This window comes from Excalfactoria chinensis, chromosome 1, assembly GCF_039878825.1.
Source record: "Excalfactoria chinensis isolate bCotChi1 chromosome 1, bCotChi1.hap2, whole genome shotgun sequence".
In the NCBI taxonomy this organism is placed as follows: Eukaryota; Metazoa; Chordata; class Aves; order Galliformes; family Phasianidae; genus Excalfactoria; species Excalfactoria chinensis.
This window is the reverse complement of record NC_092825.1, coordinates 166366223-166387451: the sequence shown is the minus strand read 5'-3', so window position 1 is coordinate 166387451 and position 21229 is coordinate 166366223. Positions and strand designations below refer to the sequence as shown.

The 21229-nt window shown below is 38.9% G+C and overlaps 1 protein-coding gene across 4 annotated transcripts in view; it reads left to right on the top strand.

Annotated features, from left to right (window-relative positions):
• Nucleotides 1-20292, top strand: part of SGCG (sarcoglycan gamma) — a 109281-nt gene extending 88989 nt beyond the window's left edge. For all 4 annotated transcript variants that reach the window (XM_072339958.1, XM_072339968.1, XM_072339987.1 and 1 more), the window contains 3 exons: nt 163-235; nt 15956-16079; nt 16730-20292. In XM_072339958.1, the coding sequence (XP_072196059.1) occupies nt 163-235; nt 15956-16079; nt 16730-16903 (371 nt within the window). In that variant the 3' untranslated portion in view covers nt 16904-20292. The remainder of the gene's footprint in view (nt 1-162; nt 236-15955; nt 16080-16729) is intronic.
• The last annotated feature ends 937 nt before the right edge of the window (nt 20293-21229 follow it).

Sequence of the window (21229 nt, the reverse complement as noted above, 5' to 3'; positions counted from 1 at the left end):
TCTGCATTATGTAGTTCCAGCCAACACAGTAACAGTAAAACAGAATCTATTTAATAATTGTTTCATTAATTATTAAATATATTTTTTTATATTTTCTTCTGTTTTCAAAGTAGCTATGATTCCCTGTCACTGTTGGTAATAGTTGAACATTTTCCTTTCCAGGGCCTGAAGGAGCACTTTTTGAACACTCCGTAGAAACACCACTCGTGAAGGCAGAAGCTTTTAAACAGCTAAGGTAAGAACTTATGCATCAAAACATCATCTACTGAATATATGTTTTTCTATATACCTTGATTTTACAAATTCAGAACACATAAGTGACTTTCTCTGCATGTGGAAATAGAAGTTGCTTATTGGAAGTCAGTCTGTATAATTAAAAAACTCTATATAATTAAAAAACGATTTGGGGTTAGAAAATCTCTATAAAGTATCTTTAATGACTTAACACTCCTTAATCCTGGGATGGCATTTCTTAGTGCATTACTCTGTGTAATTTGGAGGATCCCAAATTAGTTTATAATATGTTGATTATGAGCTCAACTCAGCCTGCATTCAGTTCAAGAAAGTCTTCTATTTCACTTGATAAGTTGGTTCAAAGAAGAATTAAATGAATAAAAGTTCTTTACAGTTCTATTTCTGTCCTTTCATACCTTGGCAGTCTACTACTTTCTATCATTATTTGTCTTAGTGTTCCTTCTCCTATAGGGTTGACTATTAGAGAGTAGCAGAAGACGATTTAAGCTATCAAGAACACTGTCTGTATCTTGGTGACTAAATTTTCAAATCATGGCAAACAAAAGGGAAACTTTATTAAGACACGTCTTTTAATTTTCTTCTTGATATCCAACATTAATTTACAGTGAGATGTCATGTACTTGCATGAAGACTGAATGGACTTGGGATGTTCATTTTTTTACATATTTATTTCCACTTTCTTCTACTGTAGTGGAATTTGGATATGACAGACTTTGGGCAATGTTTAGAGTTCTACATTATAATGAACATTTTGTAGGGATTGGTCGCATTTTGTTGATTTCCTGTGATTGTCTCAGTCTTGATAAAGTATTTATGAGCACTTCTGACATAGAAATTTTTTAATTACATAGTCAAGAAGCTCTCTATAAATTTAATTGGGTACATTATCAATTAATAATATTTCAATAGGATTAAAGCTAATAGTTTTCTCCAATAGCCATTGCACTATCTTACTTTTTAAGGACAAATTCTTCTTTGAATGTCATTTAAAATCAATTACACTGTTTTAAGCTACATTTAACAATGGCTATCCTACATTTCTCATGTGTTCTTGTTGTATCATTTGAAACAAAATATTGAGATTAATTCAAAATATTTATAATGTTCTACTTCTTGGGCAAGTTTATTTGGCAGCTTATCTGTTTAATGATATTGACCTGTCAACAATAAGCACATTTTGGTCTAGAGTGTTGCTATGTGTTGACAGGGCTCAACTGTAATGCTTAAAATCCCATTCAGTTCTGTTCTCAGTTGATTTGAAATAGTGGGTAATACAGATTATTTCAAAATTTACAGTATATTGTTATAATGTCAAAGAATCATAGAATTACCAAGCAAAAGACCTCCAAAATCATCCGGTCCAACCATACACCTACCACTAATATACAAGTACAAAAACTAAATAGTTCTTGAACAGCTCCAGAGATGGAGACTCAACCACCCACCTGGGCAGCCCATTCCAGTGCCTGACGACCCTTTCAGAGAATAAATTCTTCCTGACAAACAACCTGAATATCCCCTGGCACAATGTGAGGCCTTTCCCTCTAGTCCTTCCACTGGTTACATGGGAGGCCATCGTCTACTTTGCCACAAACTCCTTTCAGGCTGTTGTAGAGAGAGTGATAAAGTCTCCCCTGAGCCTTCTCTTCTCCAAACCGAATAACCGTGTGTTCCAGACTCTTCACCAGCTTCATTGCCCTTCTCTACACATGCTCCAGGGCCTCGGTGTCTTTCATATCTACATGGTGGCATCAACACTGATGTCTGCCTTAAAGCTGCTAGCCACCTGTGCTAGAAACCAAGTTAGCTCAACCCAAAGAAAAATGTCAAATATCAGAGCACAAGGCTGTGTAATGTATGTAACACTCACTGATGTCCTGGAAGACCATGAAACTAACAAAGAAGTTTTAAATGTCTCTATCTTTTAATTATGTCACTGTCTCTACCACCCATAAGTGATGTCAAGTCTGAAAGTAGAGATGGCAGTGATTCTGTGAAGGGGTCCTCAGAAGGAGCAAGAAGCAAATGCATTTGTCTGCAATGCAAATGCTAAGTTATGATACTGACAGATAAGAGCAATTTACAAAGGTGATGCTGGAAAAACGTTACTTTCAAGGACAACCTTAAATATCAGTGTAAACAAGATCCATGCATTCCATTGCAAAGAAGCTGAGACAAGTTCCACAGTAAATAGGAATTCTGTAATACTTTATAAATATTCTGTTGAGTTCCACGCTGAAATACAGGTTAAATACCAATTGATAGGCACTTCAACATGATTTTTTTTAAATGCAGTTTCAAGTAATATTTTTCTATTTTTATTTTGAAAAAATGCTTCTTTTCCAGTTTAAGGTAGTGACTATGTAATTACAGGCAATAGAACCTATTTGCTCATCCAAAGTCTTATCTTCATACTTTCACCATCTATTAATCTTCTGCTATTTTCGTAGAGTCACAGAATCTTTGAGTAAGAAGGAACTCTTAAAGGTAATCTGGTCCAAATCCCCTGCAATGAACACGGACACCTACAGCTCGATGAGGTTGTTCAGAGACTGACCTTGAGTGTCCCCAGGGACCACCACATCACTGGGCAACTTGTTCCAGTGCCTTACCACACTTACTGTAAAAATCTTCTTTTTTATGTCCAATCTAAATCTTCCCTCCTTTAGTTGGAAATTTTTTCTCCTTGTCCTATCACAGCAGACCCTGATAAAGAGTCTGTCCCCTTCTTTCTTACAGTCCCCCTTCATATGCTGAAAGGCTGCTCTCAGATCTCCCTGGAGTTTTCTCCAGACTGAGCAGCCCCAGCACTCTCAGTCTGTTCTTATTGGGGGCACATTCCATCCCTTGGATGGCTTTTGTGGCCCTCTTCTAGTCACACTCCAACAGTCCATATCTCTCCTGTACTGAGGACTCCACATCTTGGTGCAGTGTTCCAGGTGAGGACTCACCAGGGCAGAGCAGAGGGGCACAATCATACAATTGCCCTGCTGGCCACACTGCTTTGGATGCAGCCTAGGATATGGCTGGCTTTCTGGATTGTGAGGGCACATTGCTGCCTCATGTCCAGATTCCCATCCACCAGTACCCCCAGGTACTTTTTGGCATGGCTGTGCTCCGTGATCAGATCCTCCAGCTTGTATTGATAATGGGGGTTGCTGGATCAGAGGTACTAGACCTGCACTTCGATTTATTGAACCTCATGAGGTTCTCCTGGGCCCACTGCTCAAGCTGGTCTGATGATGATGATGGCATCCTATTCCTTGGGCATCAGCCGCACCCCACAGCTTGGTGTCATCCACAAACTTTCGGAGTGTGTGTTTGATCCTACTGTCAAGCCACTGATGAATGTGATATCAAGTGCCACAACATGCAGCCTTGGGAACAGAGAATACTGCTTCAAGAAATCCCATCCACTTCAGATGTAGTTACGAATTTCAAGGTGCTGACTGGAAAGCCATGACTGATACATTTCAGCTGGTGTCATATGAACAGGGACCACATCCTCTGTCGTTCTGATTTAGAACAGTATCACCAACAATGCTGACACAAATGGCCTTCTTGATTTACATGTTCTGCTGTCTTTACAGTCCAAATGTCGAATTTCAAGATAGACTGCTTTTCTGGAAACACGGTGATAAGTGCTAGAACATATCTTTTTATAGCTAAGCAGTGGAGACAGAGCAATGCAATTATACTGTGGTCAGTAACTTTCCTTTTATTCTGTAGTTTGAAGGAAACACACTGAACCTTTTTCAGTCCTACAGATTGAATTCACGACTCACTTGTAAAGAACAAAGGATGTGTTTGCCCTTCCTTCCAAGTGGTATGAAGTAACAAACTCTGCTTTTCACAATTGAGCGTCCCTAGATATAACATTGCCTACTTTTTAGTTGCTGTTGTAAAGTTCTTATGTCTAGATAAGATACTATTTATTAACCAATCATATACTATGCCTAATAAATATAGTGCTCAAGGATGTTCACATATTTACCACATATGGATTTCTGACAGCAAGCAACAGTGCATTCTGAGCACAGGTCCTATGGGAAATCACTGTTAGTACAGTCAATCTGTGGTATTTTGCCAGTTCTGCAACTGAGGCTTTATATCCAAGTCCAAAAGTGACCCACATCATTACACGTTTCTTGAATTTGAAAAACCCTATAGCAGGAATGATGTCTCTGTTCCAGAAAGTGAGAGTCAGCTTTTGTCAGAGCATGGTTATAAATGTGCAAATAATGTTATCAGAATATGGCTATATTTAACAGCATATGAGCTGAAATCTTCTGAGAACATTTCAGTATTTCCAAGGGAAACGGCCTCATTTAAAACAAGTATGTTATATTGATATTCATAACAAAATAAAGAAATAAATAATTTAAGAAGAGTGGCTTCATATGGCCATTCGTGTCAGAAGCACCTATGTCCAAAGCTAAAAAGCACCAATACACAAATATATTAGCTTTTGATATTCATGTTGTAGAATACTGATAGTTTGAGAGCTCAATTATATTGATCATAGAATCATAGAATCACAAGGTTGGAAAGGACCTATAAGATCATCTAGTCCAACCCTCCTCCCTTTACCATACCTACAGAAAACCCCTAAACCATATCTCCTAGCTCCCTATCCAGATGCTTCTTGAACACTGCCAGTGATGGCGACTCCACCACCTCCCTGGGCAGGCTATTCCAGTGCCTGACCACTCTGTGAGGAAAAAAGTTCCTTCGTATACCCAGTCTAAATACTTAGCAGATACTTAGCATCATTTATTTAAGGCAAGTTGCTGTACTGGTTGGTTGCCATTAAACCTTCCTATATATGTATTCAAATTAAATATGATCAATACATCCCATTTTGTTTCAACTTATGCCATGTGGCAGCCAATTGTTCTAATATTATGGCTTCTGCTTCTCTTTGACTCTTCATGAAGATTTACTTTTATCCTTTCACCATTCATAATGTTTCCTTTTGCCCTCAAAGAATAGGTTTTCTATGGGCAAGGTGTATAGAAATACAGAAAAGTGGAAACTGATTCTGTGGGGTTTTGTTAGGAAGATTTAGGAAGGAAATCTTAAAGGAGATGTATAAAAGCCAATCAGGGTAAAAACGTTCATAAAATAATTGCTTAATCATATTTGTAATACTAATGCTACCGTGCTAATTGACTAAAAGTACCATTTGACTAATTGAAGAACAGAGATTTTATTTGCATCCATTATGCAAATCAAAAGCCCAGTCAATCAGAAGAGAATGAATTACATAATGGGAAAGTGAATCTACAATTAGGAGTCAGTATTTGTAAAGCATCTCTTCTCCTTGACTAGCAAGATGTTTCTATTGCAATATAATTTTATGAGCCCTGGAATTAGAATCATAGAATCATAGAATCATAGAATTACTCAGGTTGGAAAAGACCTTGAAGATCATCAAGTCCAACCGCAGCCTAACCAGTAGCCTATCTCTTAAAAAACAACCACAAAACAATACCACAACAACAAACCTCTGCTAAATCATATCCCTGAGTACCACATCCAAGCGGCTCTTAAACACATCCAGGGATGGCGATTCAACCACCTCCTTGGGGAGCCCATTCCAGTACCTAACCACCCTTTCTGTAAAGAAGTTCTTTCTAATATCCAACCTAAACTTGCCCTGGCGCAACTTGAGGCCATTTCCCCTCGTCCTGTCACAAGTCAGTAGTGAGAATAGACCTGCCCCACTCTCACTGTAAGAACCTTTCAGGTACTGGAAGACAGCAATAAGGTCTCCCTTCAGCCTCCTCTTCCTCAGACTAAACAGCCCCAGCTTCCTTAGTCTCTCCTCATAGGGCTGATTCTCCAAGCCCTTAACAAGCCTCGTTGCCCTTCTCTGGACCTGCTCCAGTACCTCCATGTCCTTCTTGTGCTGAGGTGCCCAAAACTGGACATTTAATGGACAAATTAATTTACAACTCATCCTTTTACATTCATACATTATGCTGTATTCACATTAACTGAAAACACTGTCAAATGCTTCTTTTGGTAGCATCAAAGATTTTCTTTTCATTCCACTGATGAACTCAAATCTATGAAAAGGCTAGTTTAAAAGGATGGGATGGTACAGGACATCGTATGTATTACCTTCTCAAAACCATTTTTGACTCAGATATTTAAAAATATTTCATTAGCATAGCCCTGGGTAGCACTTCATATCTGACCTTTTAAACCTTGACTTTTCCTGAAGATGTGAATCTTACAGTGAAAAGAATTTTCCAGGTGAAATATATTTTCTCCATCATGGTTTGTGAGCTATTTTTGTGCACCCATGCTCTTGAATCATCTTGGGATTGAGTTTATAAATTACAATGCTTGTTTTTTTTTGCCTAATTCCAATAGTTCATCATATCATTTCTCATAAACTTTGTCAGTATTTCAAAGTGCTGTCTTTATAAGCCAGTTTAAGTCATATTTGATTTGTTCTTGTTTTTCAGGCATTGCATTTGTAATATTTTCTGCATAAGTTTGTACTTAATATCTACTTGAATATGTTAGTCATGCATCCCTAGTGTGTTATAAAAAAGTTAATAGTAGGGAAAAGAGAGCCCACATACATTCAAGTAAAAGGGTGATCTGTTCCCTTCAGCAGAAATATCAACAAACTGTTCAAACTCCAGACTCAAGGAAATGTACTTCAAAGCATTCAAACTTTCTCATATACCCTGAAGTTTGTATCTGTCAATATGACCTTTCCCCATTATTTAATTACTCCATCTTTATTGTGTTATTTAAGAGCACATATTTCCAGTAGGCATGTATGTAATTTCTCCAAAAGTAATTCCTTCTATTTATTTCCATGGAAACTACAAAAGCTACAAAGAGCACAATAACACCATTTGTTAGAGCAAATTCTCAGCTGAAAAACGCCATTTTTCAACATAGCCACCATTATTAGCTATGCATTTTCAGCAGCAATGAACAAGATCCTGCATGCCATGCTCATAAAACTCTGCATAGCTCTCTGGAACATGGTTTGTCTTTCACATCACCGTCATCACTGCTGAAATGCACTATCCACCACCTCACTGTGCTCACATAGAATCATAGAATCACCAAGGTTGGAAAAGACCTAAAAGATTGTCCAACCATTCATCCACTTTTTGGTCTCCATATACATTCAGCAAACATCAATGAATGTCAGTGAGTGATATTTTGTATATGTGGAGGAATTCATTGTCACGCCTTTGCCTTATAGTCACTTCCATGTCAGACTGCCCCTCTGCTGCCATCTGTCTCACGGCCACAGAATGTAACAGAATACCATACCACCACCAACATCCGCCTTTAACTTTGTTGGTAGACATAATGAATAGGAGATGTTGCTTTTGGAGCTGCCCTTGTACATATGCATGGACTACAAACAATACACATGCAGGAATACACATACAGTAACCAACCCGGAGAATGCAGTCATTATCCACTCACCTAAACACAGCTGTTATCTTAAATTCCTTTTGATGAGTTTTACACCAGGCAGAATGGTCTCATTTGGCACTCTTGGGCCCATTCAGTGTGCTCTCTTTCCTCATTAGGTTATTCATGCTTCTCTCATTGTTCTTCTGATTCTTTCTTTAGATTAGATCTGACCTTAATTTGATTAGCTTTTAGTAGCATAACATATCAAAGCTGGCAGCGGAACAGGATCCTTGCTGCTTTTATGCTGAAATCTCCCAGGCCTGTTCTTCTGCACTAGGTCAGCTGCTGATTCCAGGCTGAGAGTTTGGTCTTGATTGCTGAGAGGTCTTGCTTCACTTTGAACAAACTTCTGTTCAAATTCAGCGCATCATGAGTGCCATCCGTGTGCTAGTGGAAACAGCTTGAGCCTCCATTGGAAATACATACAGATAAAATTGGGTCACTCATCATTTCACCCACAACTGATTGATTTAAGGGATTTTCAAAATCTTACAATATCTCATATTTATCTCACAGGTGATAAAGTTACCTCCACTGATCAGATCATGGTTCAGTGAAGCTGTGTCTCCAAAGGGACTCTCTTCTGTTCTCACAGAAGATACTTTCCTCTTGGGGTGGGAGAATCATTGGATGACCATTGGGAACCCCTCTGAAACTCCTCAGTGATAACTCAGTAACAGGAGTAGAGGAAATCCACACACCAGTGTTAGTGACGTTTTTGCTAGAAAAGATTTCCCTAAGAACAGATGGCAGGTTTCTACCTGCTATTGTAACTGACTTCTACTTGAGCCAGTGAGGTGGTTGATGTTCTTCCTGAGGCCACAGCTTGTCAGAGATTTCACTTAACATGTTTAAATCAATAGGATCCAAAGACCAAAGGTGTAACCTTTTTTTTTTTTACCCCTGCACCACTGAACTGCATTCCTGATGATGTCAAATTATTCTGTAAGATTGGTAAAAGGGAACTTGCCATCAGTGATTACAGCATACTCCACCGTAGTGCAAGCTCCCTCAGAAGCTTCATTATAATTGTCACAGTTATAGACGCCTTGCAGATGCCCACCTGGAGCTCTTTTTGTAAGTCTGTGATAGTGCTGTCACTGGTCTTAGATGCAACACTGAAGTGGATAGAGTCCCTTATGTTATTTTTCACTTACCTAGCTGCCAACACAAGGGAGCATGAAGCACGTGCCTGTGGCAAATCCAGAAGAAGAAAGGGGAGCATTACCTAATAACAGTGGTTCCCCACAATACAGTTCTCAGGTCCTTTCCCCTATCCCAAAGGCTTTGTGGTGAGGAAATTGAAGACTGTGGCACATTCTGCCACTATGCTAATGAACTGGAAGAGGGAAAGTCTATGACCTCCTTGTCAGTAAAGTCCTCTTCACTTGAGAAGAACATGTGGACATTATGAACAGCACATAGTGAAAAATTCAAGTGTCTTGAAATCTTTGTATGCTTCTACATTGCAAAGAATACATTGGCTAAAGTATATAAAGTGAAAGGCGTGGCACATTTCAGTGTGGAAGACAATTTAATGAAAATACTAACCAGATTTTTACAGCAGTGATACAAATAGTCTTATTATATCGAAGTGACATTTTAGGACAAGTTAAAGTCATTAACGTTATTTTAGAAAGATAACCATGCTGGAAACCTCTGTGGTGTGCCAGATTCAATCATGTTCACTGAGCTCTTGGTCGTCTTTAATTACCTAGAGAGTCAGCACATCATAAAATTGAGGTCATCCTGAAAAGCTTCTTTGAATTAGCTCTGCTTACCACTCTTTATCGTAACTGTCCGTCTTGAAAGAAACTTCTATTTTAATCATATCTCAGCTCTGATCTTTAGTTCTCATTCCTTCAATATCTCTGGCTTGAGTGACAGTGGACAAATAGGAATAAAGCATCTCAGAATGTAAGATGGATGCAGTGCTAATAAAGAAATAACTACACTGTAATAATAGTACCTGCTATATTCTTGATTAGGTTAAAAACATTGTTTCAAACATTTAAACATAAAAATGTTGTCTTTATAGGCTTTAAAAGTATTATGAAAACTCAGTATTTTTAAAAAATCAGTATTTATTCCCCTTTTGAAGGGAATATGTAAGTGCACTTGTTCCAGAAACTGGAATGTTTCTTTCACATTGCTTACACAAAATAAGTTCTGTAAACCAAAACCTTAGGAACTCGGAACATCTGTTACTGAAATTGAGCTTTGTAATTGTAGTTGTGCACAAAAATCATCCCTAAGCTGTACACAGTGTTGGTGCCTGCTGTACTTATGCTTCACAATTACCTTGACTCCAGAATCTCATTATTGAACTTTACTGGTATCACCTATCACCATTCCTTACAGATTTAGAGTATAAATTTGGATTGTAGATTATTTTAAGAAATAAAAACGTGAAGAAAATTTCATTTAGATTAAAGGAATGGAAAATATGCTGAAAGACTGACCATATACCAGCTGACATCTTAAAAACCACAAATAGCTTTGTTTCATACATCCTATTGGTTTAAACATGTTAAGTGAAATATCTGAGATTTAAAATTCTCCCCACTCTGCAAGCAGAAATGTTCATTCACAGTTCATTCATTGAATCATGGAATACCCCAGGTTGAAAGGGACGCACAGGGACCGCAGAGTTCAGCTCCAGCTGAAGCTGCCATCAGGCCTCCCTTCAGCTCCTCTACTCTGGGCTGAGCATACTAGGGTCCTCAGTTGCTCCTCAGACCCCTTGCCCTCCAGATCCTTCCCCATCTCTTTAGCCCTCCTTTGGATGCTCTCTGATAGTTTTATATCAGTAGGTTTACATATGAACCAACCACATAAGTTCTTTTCTCAAAGAGGCTACTATTCCTGGATTATGGCTCCAGGGGTTTACAACTGCTTGGATAGATAGCTCAGGTGGAATTGATCTCAACTCATTTATACACCTTGAGTGTGTCTTTAGACACCAGAACTCATCACCTCCTTGTGAAAAGCAACAAGTATTATTAGGGAATTACACATTTTATCCCAAGAGGGACACATAAAATAGTCCTGAAGCTCTAGAGTGCCTATTTCTCTCCATTTATTTTGAAGGGTGCACAGGGGATGCCCTATCCTTGTTACTAGAGGCAACCACATTTGTCCAGAGGTATCACACACTTACCAACTGTGCCGTGTCTGGTTAACCTCTGAAGAAGTGAAAATTTGTCATAAGAAACAATGGTGTAATAGGACCACAAACCATCCTGGGTTATATTCAAATCCCAGAGTGAAGCTTTTTCTGCTTATATCCCCTATATTCCTGGAACTCATAGAAAATGTTAATCATTTTTTACATAGCCTTGTAACTAGGACTGGTAAATGCTGCCAATTACTGACTCTTGTTTGCTATCAGCAACAAGGTAATGAATCTTTCCGACATATAATATTTAGCTTGGATGCCCTGACCATGCTAGAACTTTGTCTTTTGGGGAAAGTTATGACACCATCACATTTACCTAAAAGTGTCTTTTCTTTTAGCTTGGTGAAAAAATCATAGAGGTGGTAGTGGGTTTTTTGGTTTAGTTTTTGGGTTTGTTTTTTTTTGAGAGGCTATTTTTAAGCTTAGTAACCATACTTTCACATCTTGTTAATTCTATATATAAATACCCGAGAGTGTTATTTTCAACAGGGAATGAATGTGAACAAATTTTAAGTGATAATCCTGCAGCAATTTTACAGGTGCCACGCAGAGGTCCTGTGTTACTATTAAGAAGTTATCTCAATATTATCAAAAACTGCTCATGTTTCACACATTTGGGCTTCTAATATATATGTGTGTGTGTTTTTAAATAATAATTGCCTTACCATCCTAAGGAAAAAGACTACCAGACAGAGCAGAGCATACTGTATCCTCATAAGATTATTTCTGGGTAGCCCTGCTCTAACTAAAGTATGTGAGATGTTTCAGTGCATTACAATGTGCATTTGTGTTTATGTTCTGCAGGTCAAAGTTGCTACAAACTGCCAGCAAAGCCTGGTACATTCTGAGATTCCCAAGTAAATGTAGATAAAATGATCGGGCTTCCTAAAATGACGTTTTCATTAATGCATTTACCCAGTAAGCAGAAGAGACTTGAGAAAAAAAAGCAACTCTTAGAAACAATTTTTTCCATGATTTTACAGTCTAGTGCCACTGAAGTTAATAAAAAACAAGTTTCATAATTACTAGAAACGTTTGATTTATGTACAGCTCTGTCATTCCAGCCAATTTTTTCCCTAGCGCATTTCCTATGTATGTAATGCACAGCTCTAAACAGACACCTTCATAGCATCTTGCTCTGAATTCAGTTGTACCCCATTCCTTTTCTTCTCATATTATCAGTCATCTTTTCTGTATTTTCCCATAGCACTGGTGATTCTCTTTTTTTATGAGTAGCACAGGAGTGTTCCTATGGAGAAGAATTAGCTTTGGCATTCTAGAGTTGGAAAGATTTTTCTACTATTAAGCTGCATTTTGTACCATCTTAATTTTTCCTGTGAATTAGTGTGAAATGAAGCAACAAGATGCACTTGGAAGAAGCTGGAAGAAAAAATATATATATTTATATATGTATGTATGTATATATGTATATATATATATCTTTTCTTTTTTTTCATTTTTGATAATTGTGATTATATTTTCATACTGATTTGCATGATAAATTTTACTGCAATGTAAATGATAGACTAACTTGGGATACAGTATGAGGGAGCTGTAGATGCTGACATTAGTCTTATTGAAACAAATGTGTGTGCTAATGCAGACAACTCCCAGAAGCAATAACTCTTAGAAAATGGGTTCTTTAAACTAAGTTACAAAAACTGGGATGATATAATATAACCATTGACCAAGTAATGGACTTGACTGGGGAAAATTGATGCTGTTTTTCAGTCAAATTTTGTTCATTTCAGTTCATTTAGTTTAAATCAGTGGCACTATGACTTTAAGCATCAAAGCAAATGGAAGAATATAGAATACAGCATCATTCAGGTAGGAAGCAATCAGTTCACCTTTAAATGAAGAAATAGATATGATATGAGGAGTATTTCTGGAAAAAAAGAAGTCCACATTTGAAAGATTTACAGCAGTTATGTCAAATCAGAGTTTTGTGCCAAGGCCTGACAGAATAACAACCGTGATTTCATTACTGTGTGGAAAATGATCAGGGAAGATTGAATGAGTCATTACTATTTGGTATTCTTTGACATTCGGTAAGAGTTTTCTGTTTTCTGTTGAACGTCCTTACTATGTATGCAGTTTTTGGAAGATGCTGTGAAAGTCGCCTTTCCTGTTTGCAGAGAGATGAAATTTTAGGAGGCATTCCAACGAAAATAATTTTACAAAACAAAACAAAACAAGGCAGCAGTGAGACATACATTGAGACTGAGAGCTCAGTCCTGCTGTCTTGTCCTTCCTTTGCCTTTGGACTGGCTGGCAAACAACCAGAAGCCACGGGGCAGAACACCAAGATCCATCTCTGTGGGCAGTCATATTCTTCCTACATCCTGACCTCCTTCTTCACTGGCCTGATCTCGAAACATTGCTAGGAGATAAGTGAATATGGGTTGTAACTGTGCTGCTTGCTGTCCACCTTTCCAGCTCCAGTTCAGAAAATGTTTTCCACCAGCTCGTGTCAGTAGAAATCCTGCTTCCTCATAAAGAGAGAAAGGTTTAAAATTCCATTTAAAAATATTAAAAAGTTTCTTTTTCTTGTGTAATTAGTGTGTGCTCTGGCTGCAGTCTGGCTGCAGTGCTGGTGAATTAGACTGCCTTCAGACTAATCAAAGAGCAAAGCTGAAAGCAGGCATGTGAAGAGAACCACTGCCAACTAAGCCCACAGAATCCTCTGTAGGTTACTTTTTTGACCCTAGAGATTTAGTTTCTTAATAATTTAAAGATCTCCCCTCTTTTTTTTTCCATTGTTTCACACTTTATACTGAAATGTACATGAGGATGTCAACTCAAATTAGGAAGATACTTCTGAGGGAAATCTCCCAGCTGCCCACAGTCCTCACATCTTGGTCCTCATGGTGGAACTGGTTGGAGCACTTGAACAGGATGGCTTTTAGAAATTAGCCTGAAAGCCATTCATCTTGGATTTCAGACTACAGAGTCAGGCTACAGCAAGCCCAGTGCACAACGCAGAACACATACAGTGTGGGTCAGGTCCTTGGCATCAAATATTGTATGGTCCCAAGCAATTCCTCCTGCACTGCACCAGGTGCTATTGTACCCCTGATAGCTACCGTGGCACCCAGCAGCTACTCCTAAATCCTCAGTCTGTTATCCCAAATGAGACACAGACATGACAGATGTCTCATTTAGAACAGCACAGTACACAGATTAATTTCTCCAGATGAAAAAGATCCTCACTCCATTCATTAAATGTGATTTATATGCATGTAATAAAAGGGTAATAGTAAGAGGTATCAAGTGATTGGTAAAAATACATTCCCTCATCATTCTGCCACATAAACTCAAACACTACCAATGGACAACAAACTGCAGGACTTCCATCTTTCCTGAAAGTCTCTATGCATCTACTCACATTTTCAAACAAGCTGAATTTCTATTTTCCCAACAATGTTGAGGGACGTGCATCTGCCTCTTGCTCAGCTTCCTCTGCTCTCTTCCTTTTATTTCCTAGGAGAAAGATCTTGACATTTTTTTATCGGCCGCTATCTGTACAGAGTTGTGTATCTGCTTCCTGACTGACCCAAGCTGTACACGGTGCAGAGCAACTGCCAACGGTATTAAGGTCACTAATAATAAGTCCATTTTGCCTTATTAATGGCCATTTAAAACACTACCAGTGTTCTATTCAAATATTTACATATTGAAACATCTCTTTCCAAGACTGCATGGGTTCCTACACTACTGCGCTCCCCAGAACCTGAAGCTCACAGAAGTCTGAACCTGTGCACCACTGACCTCAAGGCTGTGACCAGTGAATCATTTTAAGTGACTTTAAGTTCAGGTCTAAGGGCTGATGAAGTCTTGTGCCCTTCATTGCAAAGGGATATTCAAAGTCAGCTCAGTCACTTACTCAGAGTGACATCTCCAGGGATGATGACTCCACCACCTCCCTGGGCAGCCTGGGCTACTGCCTCACTACTCTGAGAAGAAATTGTTCCTAATATCCAACCTGAATCTCCTCTGATGCAACTTAAGGCCATTTCCTATCTTCCTATCACTGTTACTGGGGAGAAGAGACTGACCTCCACCTCACCATAACCTTCTATAAGGCAGTTCTAGAGAGCGATGTCCCCCTGAGCCTCCTCTTTTACAGACTGAACAATCCCAGCTCTCTCAGCTGCTCCCCATAAGATTTGTGCTCCAGGCCTCCCACAGCTTCACTGCCCTTCTCTGGACACGTTCGGGGGCCTCAGTGTCTTTCTTGTAGTGAGGGGCACAAATTTGAACACAGTACTCAAGGTGTGGTCTCACCAGTGTTGAGTACAGGGGTATGATTACCTCTCTGCTCCTGCTGGCTGCACTGTTGCTGTTAAAAGCCAGGATATAATTGTAATGAGGTGCTTGTTTCCCTCTTACTAAGTCTCGATTTAAGAAGCAGAGTCTTTGATAGCTGTATGAGAAAATGCATCATGATTGTTACTGACTGTTGCCTTTGCTGAAGTCTAACAAATAGGCCTTCACTGTTTGGCAAGCAGCTGGTGCTGACCCTGCTCAGCCACCCTGCCGAAGTGAGGGCTGAGCTCACACGGTGCCTTCCTGCCATCTGCTGGCACCGAGGGGTACAATTTCTACAGTGTGTAATTTCAAGCTAAGCTGTTGATTTTCAAGTTTCAGGTGTCTTCTAGTTAAGTAACACATACACAAGGAGTGAAATCAGTCTGACTGGCAGCAGTGTCAAAACTCTCGTTGATTAAAGGCTGCACTAATTGTACTGTTTTCTATATTCACAAATGAAAACAAATTCAATGTAAAAATGAGTTTCAATAAATGAGTGATGCTGAAACAATCTGAAGCTAGCTCTGAAATAGTACCTTACATCTATATTATGAGTTCGGCTATGTTTTTCATTAGAGATAATTCAGTGTTTTTAAATCAAATACTTTTTCAAGTCTGCCAGAAGAAGAAAGCAGCTGCATCCTTATTGTGAATCGGGGTGAGATCTGTGAGGTCTTTGCTCAAAGCTTACTTACTTCTCAAGCTAAAGGGATGTGTGAGAATGCACCACTTCAGATTTCCTTCTGCTTTCAGGCTGGAGTCACCAACTCGGTCTCTGAGCATGGATGCACCAAGAGGCATTAACATCAAAGCACAAGCAGGGAATATTGAAGCTCTTTCCCAGATGGACATCAAACTGCACAGCAGTGATGGAGTGGTGAGTACAAGCCCTTCTGTTTCTTCGGCTGTGGTTAGTAATAACAGATAACTTCAAATCTTTTCTCAAGTTCTGCTAATTAAGTTCCTGAGGTACTGAGCGAGGGAATGTTAAATTAATGTTGCCAAAGAGAATACATTTATTATTTATCATTATTTATTTATTTATTTATTTATTATGGTTGAGATTAAATAATAGTATCAATTGGCATAATGCTGTCTGAACTTAGAGAAGTGCAGCTTGCACTCAGCTGCTTCATAGTGCCTGGATGTGGCAATCCAAGAGCTTCTAGGCCAGAGCAGAGCCCCAGCTCCAGTGCCACTGAACAAGGCACGAGGCTCTGCAGAAGGTATTCAGGTATATTCCTCAGTTGTTTACAATAAGGGTGGTGAGGCACTGGCATAGGCTGCCCAGATAGCTGTTAGATGTCCTGGAGACACCCAAGGTCAGGCTGACAAGAGCACTTGATGGTGCTATAGGTGTCCTTGTTCACTGCAGGGGGTTGAACTGGATGGCCTTAAGGGTCCCTTCCATCTGGAACAATTCTATGACTCCGTGGGACTGCCTCAGCAAATCAGTTTCTTTTCATGGCACACTTTATTGCATCCTTACCTTTAACAAACTCATTTGTCCTGCTTGCTCCCATGCAGCTTTTGCTCGATGCAGAAACAGTGAGATTGCCTAAGCTGCCCGAGGGTACAAGAGGAGGTCCCGGTGTGTCCCAGGGACTGTATGAAATCTGCGTTTGCCCAGATGGAAAACTTTACTTGTCGGTGGCTGGTTTGGGTTCCACATGCCAGGAGTACAGCCGGGTCTGCCAATGAAGCACCACAACAGGCAGCACAAGCCCTCGCAATTCCCAGTTTTATATTAAAGCTAAAAAGCATCAACTGAAAGCGGAATTTTCAGCGTTTTAAATACAAAGTACCACTGTTTAGGAAACAAACCTGTGTCTACAGTTCTGGATTACAGGGTGATGGGGAAAGAAGAGCACAATTGGCATTTCAACTACAGAAGAATAACTTGACTCTGATGATACATTCTGGCAGTCACACTTTGAAAACAGCCTGACAGAGAACGTAAGGAACAATAAAAGGAGTGGTTTTTTGCTGAACTATTATTCGGTCAGATGATTATGTAATTGCTAATATTTTTGAGCTCTGTGGGTTTTTTCTCTCACTATATGTAAACACTTAACAGCGTTAGTGGGTTACATGAAACTGAGTGAACAACTTGAACTATTTGATAAGACAGAGCATTATTTGGGGGAATTCAGGCAGTGCCAGAAAAAGGTCTATGCAATTTTGTTCTTGCAATAACACGAAATATGGAAGATGTGCTGTTTGTATAAGTCTTGTGGAAAAGGTGTTAATTTGTTGATAGCTTTCTGTTTTGAGTTGGCAACATACATGCTGATTTGCTTATTACTAAGATTCACTAACCAATGCAAAAGTTCCAGGAGTTCTTTACACCTTGCTGCGTCTTCAAAGTTTTTCACTGAAGTATGTCAGTATATTTTATAATAGCAATAGCTGTACTGCCTGTACCACCACACTCATTTTAAAACCCCTTTTTAATTTTAGGACATGCTAATTTAACAAGGCAAATTGCTCTGCCAGCTCGACAGAAATAATCCTTAATGTGGCTCCAGTTTGTCTGCTGCAAGGAATTGCTTGGGCGGTGGGAGAAAAAAATCCTTTTGCAGCCCACGGGATTCATTTATGAGGACTATTCCATTTCCATCTGCAGCTGTTGACTGATATCTCTGATGCTGTCAGAATGGGACTCCACCACAAGTGAGGAGTAAAACTACTCTTTTTTTTTTTTTTTTTTTTTTTTTTTACATTAGGACTTTAGATATCAAGTAAATACTTACCAGAGCTCAGACCGTTTATTGACCTTGAAGAGAAACGAGACTGCAGACTCATTCCCCTGTACAGTGTTGCACTGAACACTAATAAATTGTTTGCACACCTCCAGACAGCAGAATTTGTATTTAATAATCTCATGATATTTCAATGCCATTGATGCTGTTTTGTATACACTTAATATTCTCCCAAGTAGGAGCTGCTATCACATAGTGCCTTGGAGTCTATTTACCATAATAATTATTAAACCAATTCATGCAAACTAGGAGAGCTTCAATGGGAAAAGGTAGGAGACATGAGAGCTGAAATTTTGTGTTCCTTCAGTCCAAGGAGGCAATTGAATCAAGGTCCCCCATGTTCTGTGGAGAGTGCTGTTGACTGCTGACGTCATGCCTGAGGGCGAAGCAGGAAGCCATACAGCTTTCATGACTGAAATTCCTTTTGCCAGGACTCAGAGACTCAGGAGCCCTGGGATTGAGCCCAGGGCTCTTGTCTCTAAAGAGGGGAATATTTCTCTACTACTGAATAATGCAACTAAGCCCTCAGTTGAAATAGGCTTTAACAGAAACATGTCTTTGGCATTTCTTTAAAGTCAGCTTAAGTGGTTACAGCTCCACCTACAAATTCTTGCAGACCAAATTAAGAGTAGCCTTTGTTTATCCATTGAATGGAAAATCTGTGTAAGTAAAGGACAGCAATCCACTGCTAGGAGAAAATTGGAGGGCTGTAATGTTTGTAAGCAGTCCAACGGTGAAACAGAGACTAAAGTCCTCAGAGAGTTCAGTCACCATCTAGTTTCAGACATCTGAGTTTTCCTCATACCTGTGATTCTGAAAGACCATATTATGCATTTCTATGTGGTACCAAACTACCAATCAATCTACCACTCCTAATCTCTAAATTTTAGCCAAAGACTGAAATTAAATGTATTATTCACATATATATACCTATTCTGCTGCCCATGAAAATATAGCAATTTGAGTTACTCATTGTAAGCTTCAGCTTTGTGGGCACATTTTCAAACATGAATTGCCACTTAATACGGACCAAGGGACTGAATCCAGCCTGTCCATATTTCACAAGAGTAACCTAATGCCTAAAATGCTGGGTGTTTGGAAGCAGTTTCTGTTGCAACTTTGTCTATTGAAGTTGCTCTGCCTTAGTTAACATTTACAAAGCTGTGATGTAAACCTAGGAAAGTAGGAAAATAACAATACTGAGCATTATGACACCTCAGTTATACATTGAAGTAACTATTGCCTTTCTGTGCAGAGCATATTTTCTGACTTGCTTAAGTTCAAAGGTGAATTCTGAGTAGTGCAGAGATCTGTGCCCTGAGCTGGGCCACTATCCAAATCATGTTTGTCTTTCTCCATTATTTTCTACTTCATTCTTCTTTTTGTTGTGCTGCAAAATGGACATTGAAAACATAACTGCATTTTTTAAATTGTAAGCAGAAAAACTACAGGGTTTTTAAAGCATGGATAACAATATTATTATTACTTTTGTCACTGAAGAACATTTTGGGCTTTTCTCTTTTAATACTCATTAGTGAAGAAATTAAGCTTATGCTAACGTTAACGTTATCTCAGTGCAGTCAATTGACACTATCACCTGAATCGTCAATGTAGTTCATACATTACTAAATCATCATTTCTAACATCTCCATATGGACAACTTACCATCAATTTTAAATATTTATAGATTATTGTTTTTACTTGAATCAAATTCTAGTAAGAGTTTAGTTAGAGACTAGTTAGTGTAATGTAGTCTCTCTAGTCAAAGTCTAACAGAAACAAAAAAATACCACCCGGCATTGTGAACTACATTATGGCATATTTCCACCCCCCTAAAAAAAAAAGAATAATAAATAATTATGGCAATTCTTGTAGCTGGTTGAGATCACAACATGTCGGAAAATTAAAAAGGTCAAATGATAGTAAATACTTACTGATAATCGCCCAGACCCAGCCCTCTTTGTTCCCATTTCAGTTCTTTATTATTGACATTTGTTTATCTTTTTTATAAAGCTTTATGCAAAAGGAAATGGAGAGAATAAACTGAAAACTGAGTTCTTAAATAAACTTTATACGTTTTGAAAAACCTGCTTCTCCTTTTGTGTTTGGATGAAACTCACCTTAAATGGATGCTATCATTTTTTTAACTCTGTCTGCTTTGTCTGCTTCCTTCTTATAGCACCCCTTTTAGATACTGAAGTCATTAAAGTAATGGCTCATTTTATGATGTTGGCCCACAACATCAGAGGGGGATGTTGGTGGTGTGGCTGCAGAGGTTGAACCTTCCCACTGATATTCCATTACATTTGTTGCCGTGTGACAGATGGCAGCAGAGGGGCAATCTGTCAGAATGGCTTCCGACATGGAAGTTCTAATGAAGCAAAGGGGTGTCCTTGAGTTCCTCCATGCAGAAACATTACCCACTGACATTCATTGATGTTTGGTGAACACTTACAGAGACCAAACAGCAGATGTGAGCACAGTGAGGTGGTGAGGGGTGCATTTCAGCAGTGTCATCAGCAGGTCGCTGATGCTGGTACAGGTTTTCACAAGTGTAGCATGTAGGCTCTTGTTCATCACTGGCAAAAATGCATAGCTCATGGTGGTGACTAGGCTGAAAAATAGTGTTTTGTAGTTGACAATTTGGTCCATCAGTGTTATGGTGTTCTTTGTATCTGTTGTGGTTTCCATCAAAATAAATAGGAAGCATTACTCTTAGGGTAACATACGTACCTGCTAACATTTATTTCTACCCTTACTAAGAATCATCACACAATACTGTTCAGGGCATCCATGCCAAACTTAGGAATGTTATTGTGCATTTCTCAAGGCTGCCCAGTTGAGCCAAAAGGAAGCCTAATTTTTTTGTTGTTGTTTGTTTTGCCTTTTTAAAATGCACTGATGAAACCCACTTCAGGTTTCCAGAAGGCTCCTTTATTTAGGGTACCTATCACAATCAGTTAAGCAAATGAAAATGGAGACTTCCAATTCAGTCATCCTCTCCTCCACATCTTTCTGTATCCACATGTAAATTTAGTTGCAACTTACAGATGGCATCAAACCATCAATAAAATAATTTCTGTGTCATTCAGCTTTTCTTGCTCATCTTCTTTCAATAAATAAACTTAATTCAGACCAGTTAGATTCCTAAGATCTGAAACAATCTTCTTTGTAACAGCATCTGCACCTGACAACACACCAAATGTAACTAACACAATAGCTCAGTAGTTCTGCACAGCCATCTTAGTGGCTCATAGTATTGGTA